At 53.1% G+C, this 11,665-nt stretch overlaps 1 protein-coding gene across 1 annotated transcript in view; it reads right to left on the bottom strand.

Moving 5' to 3' along the window:
* The window catches only part of Rfx4 (regulatory factor X4), a 158,230-nt gene extending 148,641 nt beyond the window's left edge, over positions 1-9,589 (bottom strand). Inside the window, exon 1 of the mRNA XM_051139870.1 lies at positions 8,763-9,589. Within this exon, the coding sequence (XP_050995827.1) occupies positions 8,763-8,805 (43 nt within the window). The 5' untranslated portion in view covers positions 8,806-9,589. The remainder of the gene's footprint in view (positions 1-8,762) is intronic.
* Between the last annotated feature and the right edge of the window lie 2,076 nt (positions 9,590-11,665).

Below are 11,665 nucleotides of genomic sequence, written 5' to 3' on the forward strand. Positions count from 1 at the left end.
CACATTTCCCATCCATAGTAAAGACAGGAATTCCTTCCTTATAACCCCACTTTTTTGAGCAGTAGATTAAAACTTCATCTCCATGGTTTGAAGGGTTATGGTAACATCTGGGGGGAGGGAAGAAGCAGCATCCTTTGCCTTGGCTAAAATGGCATGTGTTCCATTGGCTATCCTTTGTGTCAACATCTTATCCTTTATAAAAGAAAAAAAAAGAAGAGGTAAGAGACTTTCGTGGGAATAAGTGTGGCACTCAGAGGCAAACAGTAGATCCCTGTAGGTTGTCTGCATTACCTTCCTCAGCACCCTTATATCCTTATCCGTTGGCTAGACTGCCATTGCATAAAACACTGTGGGTAATAATGTACACTGATGATATTTTAGGGCTGGCAAGGTGATGGCTCAATTGATAAAAAGGCGTAGGCCACATGACCCTGCTGCCCTGAGGTAGATTCCAGAACACATATAAAAGATGGAAAGAGACAAGGGACTCCCATAGAACCGACCTCTGGCTTTCGCACATGCGCCATGGCGTGTGGACAGCCCTTCTCTCCAGATGATAAAAAATAAATAAATTAAAAAAATAGATTTTTAAAAATGCAATTAATAGGGCAGGGTCTGGTGGTCCACACCTTTAATCCCAGAACTCAGAAAGTAGATGCAGACAGAGCTCTGTGTGTTCTAAGGCTAGCCAGACCTTCAAAGTGAATTCTACACAGTGAGACCCCGTATCAAAATAAAACAAAGTAAGATGATTTTGAAAGGCACAGAAGTCCCTTCCCCTGCCCACCAGGGATGACCTCTCAAGACCCCGGTGCAACCCTGGGATTACAGACAGTACCTGTACTCTCCCCTCTCCCAAGCACACTTATGTTAAAATTTAACTTATAGATTAGATGCAGTAAGAGATTAACAGCAATAAAGTGAAATAATCATAATTATATGGTGGGGGGGAGTTGTTTTAAACTTAGGCTTCTTACATGAAAAGTTTCCACCTGGTGTTTTCATAAAGTAGTGGACCTTGGAGAACAACCTCAGACAAGGCAGAGCCACTGTGTACCTTGACAAGCCAGACTCTGGGGCTCAGAAACCATAGCTGTGTCGAGAGACAATTGTGCGTTTAGCCTGTTGCTGTCCCCTTTAGCCTCGTGGGCACAGTGCTTTCTCTAGGGGTTATGGTGGCCATTACACCAACGATGCACTTCACCATCTTAGCGAGCTGAAGATGTCTAGTGGGAACTAAAAACAGGCCCTCTCTTATCACCTTCACACAGTGCACTCACTGCCACTCTCCTGCAGGCTTGTGTCTACCCAAAAGAAAGCAAAGAGTAAGCAATGTCAAGATTTCAGGACAGAGGCGTACAGCTTCTATGGCAGGGCTGACCCATAGGAGGTAGCAACCCTCTGCTTTCACTAGTCCATATGGAGTTTTCCTTCATGTTTCTCACTCACTGAAGTTTCCCATTTATTTATTTACTTGTACCCAACTATATGCCCTAGAGAAGTAGAGGCGGCATTTTTTATTAAGCACCATGTCTAACAAAGTGCCAGATACACAGGAGACATGTGGTTTTTCTTGAATTAATTAACGAATGAGTAAGTGCAAGATTGTTCTATACAGGAGATACTACCAGGAGTCTATGGGGGTGACCCAAGCTGAGACTCCTACCAGTGGGTATATGGACCTGAAGTCGCCACCTCCTGTAGCCAAGTGGGACTTCCAGTGGAGGGAGGAGGACCCAACCCATCCATAAAACCTTCCACCCAAAATGTGTCCAGCCTACAAGAAGTGTAAGGATAAAGATGGGACGGAGAGTAAGGGAATGACAAACTAATGACTAGCCCAACGTGAAACCCACCCCATGGAGGAAAGCCAACCCCTGACACTATTAAGTATACTCTGCTAGGCTTGCAGACAGGAGCCTGGTATAACTGACTTCTGAGAGGCTTCATCCAGCAGCTGATGGAAACAGATGCGGAGACTCACAGTCAAACAATAGGTGGAGCTCAGGGAGTCTTGTGGAAGAGAGGGAGGAAGGATTGAGGGAGCTAGAGAGGTCAAGGACACCATAAAAAGACCTACAGAGTAAACTATCCTGGGTCCATGGGGCTCACAGAGACTGAATCAATAACCAAAGAGCATGCAGGGATTGGACCTAACCCCCCCTACACATATGTAGCAGATGTGTACTGTGGTCAACATGTACTCTAACAACGGGAGTAGGGGTTGTCTCTGACTCTGTTGCCTGCCTCTGGCTGGCCTCGGTGGGAGAAGATGTGCTTAGTCCTGCTGGGACTTAACATGCCAGGGTGGGTTGGTACCCATGGGGGGAGCCTCCCCTTCCTGAAGAGAGGAGAGGAGAGGAGAGGAGAGGGAATGAGGGAGGGGGTGTGAGGATGGAACTGGGAGGAGAGGAGGAAGGGTACTTTGATCAGGCTGTAAAGTGATTAAATAAAGGAGAAAAAAAAAAAAAAAAAAAAAGATTGTCCTGTGTTTGAGGTCAGTGATCAACTGTTATCATATAGTCATTGCTAGTATCCAAAGTCTTCCATGAAGAAATCAGACTCCCGCAGGGCGCTTTCTCTCATCCATAGTAGGCAGTCAGTGATTCTCTATGTTCATGTACCCACTTTTCTCCCACCAAAAGGGTGTCAGATTCTCCTAACAGCCAGAGCCTGCCCTCTGCTTCCAACGTAAAACTATCTGGGAGGCTGACCAAGATGGTGGATGTGAGAAGGGCTTTTCCCTTGCTTCTAGCCTTCCTATTACTGTCACCCACAGTGGTAACCTCACCTCAGCCAAGCTCAAACCCTGTATCATCCCACAGGGGCCATGGAGAGTTCTGGTAAGGTCTTATGGGCTAATGGTTCCATGCCTCCTAAGAGGCGGAACCCACTGTTATCTGATATATCCCCTTTGCCTCTGAGTTTTAAGAGGGGCCTTGCAGTCCCTTGTCTCAATGTAGTCACACTTTCTGTTGAAACTTATACTCTGAAGTCCTTGACACCTGGGTCTGTGGCCTTGGTGTCCCTGGGGGCTGCTGCCTAACTAAGAGATTGAATGAAACCCAAAGGACTTTTTTTTTTTTTTTTTACTTTCACCTGATACCTCTCAATAATCGATCTCTGAGCTCATTGAACTGCACTTCTCTAAGGAGACTGGGGGAGGGGTGTAAGCAGCAGCTGAGATTTCTCCCACCTTTTTCATCCTGAAGAGTTTCGGGACCCCTAGAGGGGCAGCCGAAGAGGCTCTCAAGAGACGGGTAGAACATGTAGGGTGGGCAGTCAGCAGCCTGAGGAAGCGAAGTTCTGCCTTCCCTGAATTCTGGTTTGTGATGTCATCACTTTAGATCTTCTCTGTGACAACGACGGTGCGGCAAACACCTTAGCTTCTCTTAGAACCATGGCCTTCCAGTGGTGAGAACGGAAAAGAACTGCCCTGCTTCACAATGCTGCCTCCCTCATTCAGGAGGTGTGAGGACCCATGTCCCCGAAACTACAGACAAAAGAGCCTGGTAGGTGTCACAATGCTATGTGTGTCATCAGACACTGGACGTAGCTATGCCATTGAGCAGCACAATATTACCTAACACATAGCCATTTTGTTTCTTTTTGAGAGTATCTTGTAAGTATCCTGGATGGTTGAATCTTTGCTACTTAGCCCAGGCTAGCCTCAAGCTTTACCACCATCATCCTCTTGACTGTGCCTCCAGAGTGCTGGAATTACAGATGTGTGGCAGGCTCAAATATAGACTTTTTTTTTTTTTTTTTTTTTTTTTTTTTTTTTTTTTTAGCTACTCCATACTTATGGACAAGCTGACAGCATCTCAAGTGGGAAGGACTCTTTTGCCCAAAGCGTCATCTGGGGATGCGAGGTACAGGAAAGGAAATAGAGTGTGGTTTCCCTTTGATGGTGCATTTGGGAAAACTGGCTTGCTGGGTGCTCCTCTCCAACCTAAGAGCCTCTGGTGCTGCCCTCAACACTCGGAAGCCTCCGTTAACATTCAGCATAGCTCCCATAAAAATCTAGTACCCTTTTGTAAATCCTTTCAGGAGGGAGGGTATAGGGAGCCGGTAAGACTGCACCTTAGGCTGACATTGAGAAAAGAATTAAGGATCTTTTAAAACGAGCTAGTCAAGGCTCTTGACTATTAAGTTCCCCATGTGTTTTAGAATATTACTGGTTTGGGGAGACAGTCACTGTGAGACATAGTTCAAACCGAGCTAACATAATCCTGTCCTATTGTTTCCTGGGCCCCATTTAGTAAAGCCAAACCGGGAAGCGGGCTCAGTTTAATTTGTTGGAGAATCTCAGTCTGAGTTGTCTGTCGGGTCTTTTCACAGGCAGCGACATATAGTCTGGGAAGGGCTTGATTGACTTAAAGTCCAATTACAAGTGGCTGAGCCCGAAAGATAACTCAAGCTCTTTGGCTGTGCTGTGCTGGTTAGAGGGTGTACCCTCTCCACCTCGCCAGGCAACTAACCCATCACTTTTTCAGATCCCTTTGAGGAGAGAGATGAGAAAATTCCTCCGGGGAGACCCACGGGGTCGTGGGGAAGAAAAGCCGGAACCTTTCACGCTAACTAGCCTGTGGCTCTTTTGGGGGAGGCGGCGTACCGGCCAGCTGGCGCCTCACTCAGGACCAGGAGGGAGGCTGGAAGAGAACCCAGAGAGCTGGGGTGGGATCAAGAGTGTACAAGCCGGCTGGGAAAAGGTGTAGCTGCTGGAGAGAAATTAGAGTCCTTGGCCACTCTGGGAAGCAGGACCGTCCAGCACTCACACAGCGCCGCCGGGAAGGCCCCAAACAAACTCCTCTCCCTCCTTGCTCTCGGCCCTTTGTTGTCCGCCTCTGGCTCCCGCTCATGCCCTCGGGTCCCCCGCCCCCCTGAAGTCACCCCAACTGCACTCATAATATTTTGCTTTGCGCCGGGTCTGTTTTCCACCACCAACTTCCAGCGGTCTCCATGGCGACGCACTGGGGGTAGGAGGAGTGGGGGGGGGGGGGGGAGGGTGGAGGGTGGGGGGCGCGGCGGCTGTTCAGATCTCAGGCCTGAGCCGCGAAGCAGCCCCTGCTAACTTTTCCCGGTCTCTGGGGTACCGCACTGGGAAGAGTGCGCTATCCGGGGCCTGGCCTGCTGGAATCTCTAGCCCGCGGGGAATCACGCCTGTGTACTGGGGCCGAGTGACTCAAGACTGCAATCGCGGGTGTCTGGAACCTCGGAACCACCCGACATTCGCTTGACCCTGTTGGCAAGCTCAGATACCAGCAGGTGTCAAGGGTGGAACCATGTATGTCCACCTTCCCGGCCACACACACACACACACACACACACACACACACACAATCACGCACGTCTAGTTCAGCACCTGAGCAAGGCTCAGATCTTTTGCTGCTGTAATCTACAGTCTGGCTCTCAAAACTGCAGGGGGGAGGTTACTTCTACTTACTCAGAGCTTTGCCTGGGACTGGAGGGTTCCAGGCCTGTTCCCACGGGATGCTCTCTACCCCGTGGGCAAACACCTAAGGCCCGAGGATGTCTCACCTTAAGGCCCATGAAACTAACCTGGACCTAGTGCCATGTCACCTGCCAGCAGTGGGCCCCATGCATTCAGAACCAATTCGAGACTCTTTGAACGCGCCCCCCCGCCCCCGCCGCAGCTCCGAGTTCTGGAGGTGGGGGTGAAAACAGAGTAGAGTTGGAAACTTCCAGTGGGAGTGCCACAACGGCTCTCTCAAACAAGCCATCCCGTTTAACAAGAAAAGACCCTCCTGCCGCGTAGGCGATCAACCTGTCCTAGCCCCACTTGGCACAAATTCTTGGTGGCCGAAAATTCTATCCATTATTCCTTGCTCATTCTTGAATTTCCGAGTAAGTTGCACCTGAACATCTCTGCCCTGTACAAGGGCAGCCACAAACAAGTAGCCACCCTCAGCGGCCCTCGTAGAGAGCGAGGGCCAAACTGGCCTAAGCACCCACTTTGGGGCAGGGTGGATCGCGCGCGCCAACCGTTAAACTCGGTCCCGGCGGAGCCGCGTGTCGATGTATCCTGAAGGCATCCGTTGCTTTTGCAGCCCGGCGGAGCTTGGCGAAGCCGCCAGAGTCCCATCTTAGAGGGTCTTTGCTTTGTGGTGCTGAGAAACCAGAAAGCCGAGAACTCAGGAGGCGCGCGCCGGCTCCCGGGCCTCTCCCGACAGGGCTATTGTCTGGACCCCACACTTGTAGTGTATTTTGGAAAAACTCAAGGAATATATTACCAGCTCGATGTAGGGAACAAAGGGGTGAGTTTCCGCAGGTCACTCTGAAGTGGGCCCAAAGCAGGCCACTAGAGCCCCGGCCCCTGCAAAAACCGTTCTCCCATGCCCGAGGCACTTTGCGGGGATTTTCCTTTTAAGAGACAGAGACTGCAGCTTCGTTTTACCGGCTCCTCTGAACATGGATGCTAGAGACTTCGCTCCAGCAAGTTCTGTGAGCCTGTTGTTTGAGCCCGTTAAGAACGAAATAACTGATTTCGTGTTTTTTAAGTCTAGCGCAAGCTCACATCAAGGAAACAGAATCGAACTGCCCAGTGAAGCGGTGGGCTCTGCAAGCCCAGGGAGGGAAATGAACTTTTACATAACAAGAGAAACCCAGAAGAAAGACTAATTGGATTAATTCTCCCGAAGGGAGGCGAAGGAAGGCTCCAGGATCGGACCTCAGCACTTCGTTTGTCAGGAGTTTTGCATGTGAAATGTCACCTGGTGCGCCTGGAGTGACTTCTCAATTGGTGCCATTAACCAAAACTTTTGATTTTGAGTTCAGGAGTGTAATCTAGGGCTGTATCATACGTATGAGAGAGGGGGCCGGCGAGCACTGGGGTTCCAGAACCCATTTGGGGTGTTAGCAGGTGGCGTGGAAGTGGCCTGTGCCCACACAGCCACATGATAATCCGGGATTAAAAAGAGAAAGTGTCCACAACTTTACAGCACTCCGCAACAAACACCCAAGGGACTCTAGTCCTGTGGAGGGATCAAATAAAAACCCGGCTGGGACACGCCAGATTTGAGATGCGAGGATGCCCCCCCCCCCGACCGTGTACGGACCCCTTGAAAATACTCAGCCACTAATTCTGTACAAATGGGTTTAATCTGGTTAAGTGCATTCACTTTTAATGTTGTGGCTTTTAGGTCTTCCTTGAGTTGAAAAAAGTAATAATATTGAAGCAAAAGCTCTTCCTTCTCCGTGACCAGCATTGCCGGCTGTGGAAAAGACCGTACGTAACAGGGCCTGAGGGTCTCCTCAGCCAGGTGCGCTCTCCAGGCAAGACTGCATCTTGCCTTAGTGTGCTTGCAGCTAAGGAGGACTTCGGAGCCTCAGACTTTAGCCACTCTCCGGGGGGTTCACAGCCAGCCAAGGGAAACGTGTGGGCTTGACTGAGCCGAGGACAGAAAAGTACACTGGAATTCCACAATGCCCCTGGGTCCGCGGTCTCCGCCACCGGGTCTGTAATATAGGCCGGGAGAGGCCTGGGAACTTTCCTCCCCAAACGCAAGAACGAAGTTCCATCACGCAGCGTTTTTTTGAGACCTGCCTTAGGGGTGGGTGGAGTGGGCAGAGCTGTCTGCGGTGTTGATTTGCAAGCGAGTTCTACGGCAGGGCACAGCTGAGGCCATCAGGCACTTGTTGATAGGCTGCAACGCCCTCACATTCTCCCTGTTTTCAGGCAAGTTGCTGCCTCTGCCCAGGCTGCCTGCTCTCCTCCCTATCACCCGCAAGAAACTCCAAAGCTGCGGCCCAGCAAGGATTGGAGTGGCCTGGTGGAGAGACTGGGCATAGGGGAGAAAGTAAACTTTTTGAGAACTTCTTCATGGAAAGGACACGGGAAAAGTCACTGAGAATTTGAAGTGTGGCGGGTCCCTAAAGATGCTAAGCGTAGAAGTTGACGGGGGGGGGGGGTCGACTGGAGAAGACTCTGGGTATTTTCGTTGTAAGAAATCCCGTACCCTTCCTTTTCTGTTGTGGACCGTGGCGACCCTAGTCCCCAATGTCCACCACACAGCCCTCAAACTGCCGGCCAGTTCACAAAACTCAATGCCAGGCCTTTACTGATGCTCTGCATTCTGTTTCCCCGCCAGCAAGGTTACAGGCTGCGGGTGGAGCGGCTGGTGAGTTGTCTCTTCGCGGCCGAGAGGCGACATTCCTGAGCTCCCACCTCTCGCAGCCCAAAGCTGCGAATGCCCCGGGACCACCGGGTTCGCCGCCGTCACTTCCTCCAGCTGCGCGGCTCCTGAAGCGGGAGCCTCCTGGGAGCGAAGAGACGCGGTACGGGGTCGCCCTTCCCCGCCTTTGGAGCATTCGGGGGGCCCTCACCCCAGATCCTAAGCACACCACTAACGTGCCCAGCGCTGGGGCAGCCGGGGCCTGGCAGGGGACCGCTGGCTCGCAAAGTTCCTTTGAGCATTAAGACCTCGAGCTCGCCGCGAGCCAGAGAGCATCTTTATGCAACTTTATGTCCAAGTGAAAGCGCGCTCCTCAGCGTGCGCGCACGCGCACACACGCATTTGCACTCACACACACTTCCATGCATCCACTTACATACTTAGTAGCGCTGGACCGAAAACTTCTGCACGCTTTCCTCATCTCCTGGGATCCCACTGTCAAGTTGACCCGCCTGAACTTTTTTTTTTTTTTTGCAGCTCTTTCTGAAGTACTGCCCGCCCTGTCCCTTCTCCAACCTTCCCCCGCCCCAGCCCAATGTTTCCCCACCAAGTCCCACCAGGACTAACCTGTGGAATCCATGTCGGGTTCCTCCAGTAACCCACAATGCATGCTCTTCCCATGGACAGCACAGACGCCCCCCAAAAGTCCTGATATTTGGGGATCCCCTGTGCTAGAGATGCCCAGGGAGGAAGGGAGGGAAAGGAGGGAAGGAAGGAAGGGGTAGTGAGAGGAGAAAGAGAGTGAGGGAGAGGATGGGTGAGAGGGCAAAAGAATAAAGAGGGGAAAGAAAGAAGCTGACGAAAGAAAAGAGGCAAAGAAGCAAGAGAAGGAAGCGAGCTAGAGCAGAGGGAGAGAGCTTGTGAGCGAGCGAGCGAGCGAGGGGACACTCAGTAATCCAGTCGGGCAAAGCCAAACCCGTCAAAATGTTTGCGGATGTTTCATGGGAAAAAACATCATTTTATAGGAGCCCCGATGGGAGCAATGTCATTGATAGGCCAGCGGGCCTGATGAATGGCCGCTCGTCAGATGGGGCCGTGGCGAGGCGCACTGTGAAGCCCATTGTGGGCCTGTTTTGAATAAGAAAAGCCGCCTCCGAAAAGGGGGGCTCAGAGCGACGCAATCCCAGCCCTCCGACTTCCCCCTTCTATTATAGCATTAGCAACGTTTTTCTTATTTAAAGTTCCAGCGGCCTTCTCCAGCCTTAGCCCGGCACTCATTATAGGCGAAATCAAAATTGGCTTAGATCTGCCCCCCTCTTCGGTCCTCCCGCGCCCGGGCCCCGCGCGGTGTAGCCATGGATGGGCGTGCAGAAGGCGCCCGAGACCCAGGCGTCTCCTGTGCTGCCACGAGTGGGCCCAGCTCCTTTCTTCTCGCCCCTTAAGACACGTCCCATTTCGTCTTGAGTTAGATTTTGAGTAGGGGCCCTGGAGCAACGCGGAGGGAGTTTGTCTTGAGTTTCTTCCACGCATATCCGCGGACATGCGTGGGAGTAGGAGCGTGGGGAAGGGGAAACTGAAGCCTTAGGTCTCCATGCCCAGTCTGAGAGACAAGAAGGACGCTGTGCAGCGAGGGGGTGAGGGGCTGACTTGTCTCCTCCGGAACTTTTGTACCCCTTCTCCCTTCGCCCTACGGGTCTCTCCAGGTCTGGGAGTCTCGCTGCCTCGGTCTCCGTTTCTCCTTTGCTGCGTGTCTCTTTGTCTCTCCCTAGGACTGCGTCCCTTTGGGTCTCTGGGACGGACCCCCCTCACCCCCGCGCCTCTTCCCATAACCCTGTATGTCAGTCTGTCTGCGTCCGGGTCCCTCCCTCTCCCCACGTCCCAGGGTTGGCCCCCTCCGCCACCCTCTTGGTCCTCCCCACAGCCCGCAGCGGAGTTAGTGAGAAGCCCCGGCGTCCGAGTTGGGGACGCGGCTTTCCCAGGGACCCCCTCCCCGGCGCAGTTGAAAGTGCGGGAGAAGGGGGCCGGGGCTGGGGGGACCGCAAGTGGAAGGGGGGGGGGGGATCGGGCTCCCGCGGGCCCGGGAAAGTGGCCGCTCGCCGGTCGGCCGCGCTGTGATTAGAATATGAATGGGCTCGGCGGGCGGAAGAGAAAGGCGGATTACCCCGCTGCTTTGACCATGGACAGAGGCAGCGCCGGCGGCGCGGGGGCGGATCGCTCCGGTCCCTCCCGCCGAGCCGGGTGCGCTTCTTGCCCGCGACCCCAGGCCTGCCCACTGCGGGCCTCCGGGAAGCCCCTGAGCTGTGCCTAGTGGGACAATGGTGGGAGGGGGCAAGGGACCAGCACGTGCCGCGTTAAGGTCACGGGATGCGGGGAAAGGGCAGCGCCGAGTGCCGGGCGGAAGGCTAAGCTGGGTTCGAATCCCGGCTTTGCAAATTCCTTCGTCTTTGTGGGCCTCAGCTGCCCTCGTCTGTGAAATGGGGTAACGACGCTCCTTCCTGTTGCTCGCCCGAGGCCCTGCTCGACCTCTGTGTGTAATCGCCCCTTCTTGTTCAGGCTGCTACTGAGTTCTAACCCGGGTTGTCTCTCCGGAACTACAGCACAACCTCACACATGGATGTCTAGTGCCCAGAAGACCCCTGCCCCACCCCACCCCCCGACCAGGCTGACCCCCTTCCTTCTCTGGTGGTTGATGAAAAGCTTTGGCTGCTGAAGGGAATGAGTCCTAGCGCCTCACACCCTCGTGAGTTCGAAGTCGGAGATGAATGGCCAGGCCTATCTCTCAAAGCCTCACTGGCTCGTGGACGAAATGCCAGGATGCACGGCCCAAGCGGAGCTCCGCAGGGCGCATCAGGTGACAGTGAGGATCCTGTCTCCGGGAGGGAGAGCGGGTACCACCTGGCGTGCTTGGGGCGTGTGTGTGGGGGGTCCTGTGGAGAGTCATTGAGGCCCAGGTGATCTGCAGACTGAGATTGTAACAATCTATTGCTAGCAACGCAGGTGGAGGAGATGGACTAGAATGGCTTGCCCTCACTAAAGACGGGGAACCGAAAAGAACCAAAGGACCGGGAAGTGGAGAAGCAGTGAACTGCCGCATGAGCTGCTGCTGGCCAATCACAGCTCAGGCTGCCTGCTGCTGGCCAATCACAGCTTAGGCTGCCGCTGGAGCTGCTGCTGGCCAATCACAGCTTAGGCTGGCGACAGGGCCCTTCCCATCCCTGCCGTGCCCTGCTTACCCTGAAAGGGGAAGAGGTTCTCTGAGCTTAGCCTGGGGTGAGGGGAGAAGCCAGCATGGCACGGATTAGGTTTGTGAAGCACGCCTGTTATATCATGAGAGGGGACAGACGTCACAGCCTGTCACTCAGGAGGTGACACTTGAGCTTTAAAAAAAATGGTGCTATCGTTCACTGCAAGACAGATAAAAACTTCAAGACAGTGCTACCCCAGGGGCTGACCATAACGGTGTGTTTGTGGAAACTCACTACCGTAGTGAACTCAAAGCCGTGGCAGCTTGCGCAGTTTTCGGAGTTTGC

Source organism: Acomys russatus, chromosome 31 (assembly GCF_903995435.1).
Source record: "Acomys russatus chromosome 31, mAcoRus1.1, whole genome shotgun sequence".
NCBI classification, from domain to species: domain Eukaryota; kingdom Metazoa; phylum Chordata; class Mammalia; order Rodentia; family Muridae; genus Acomys; species Acomys russatus.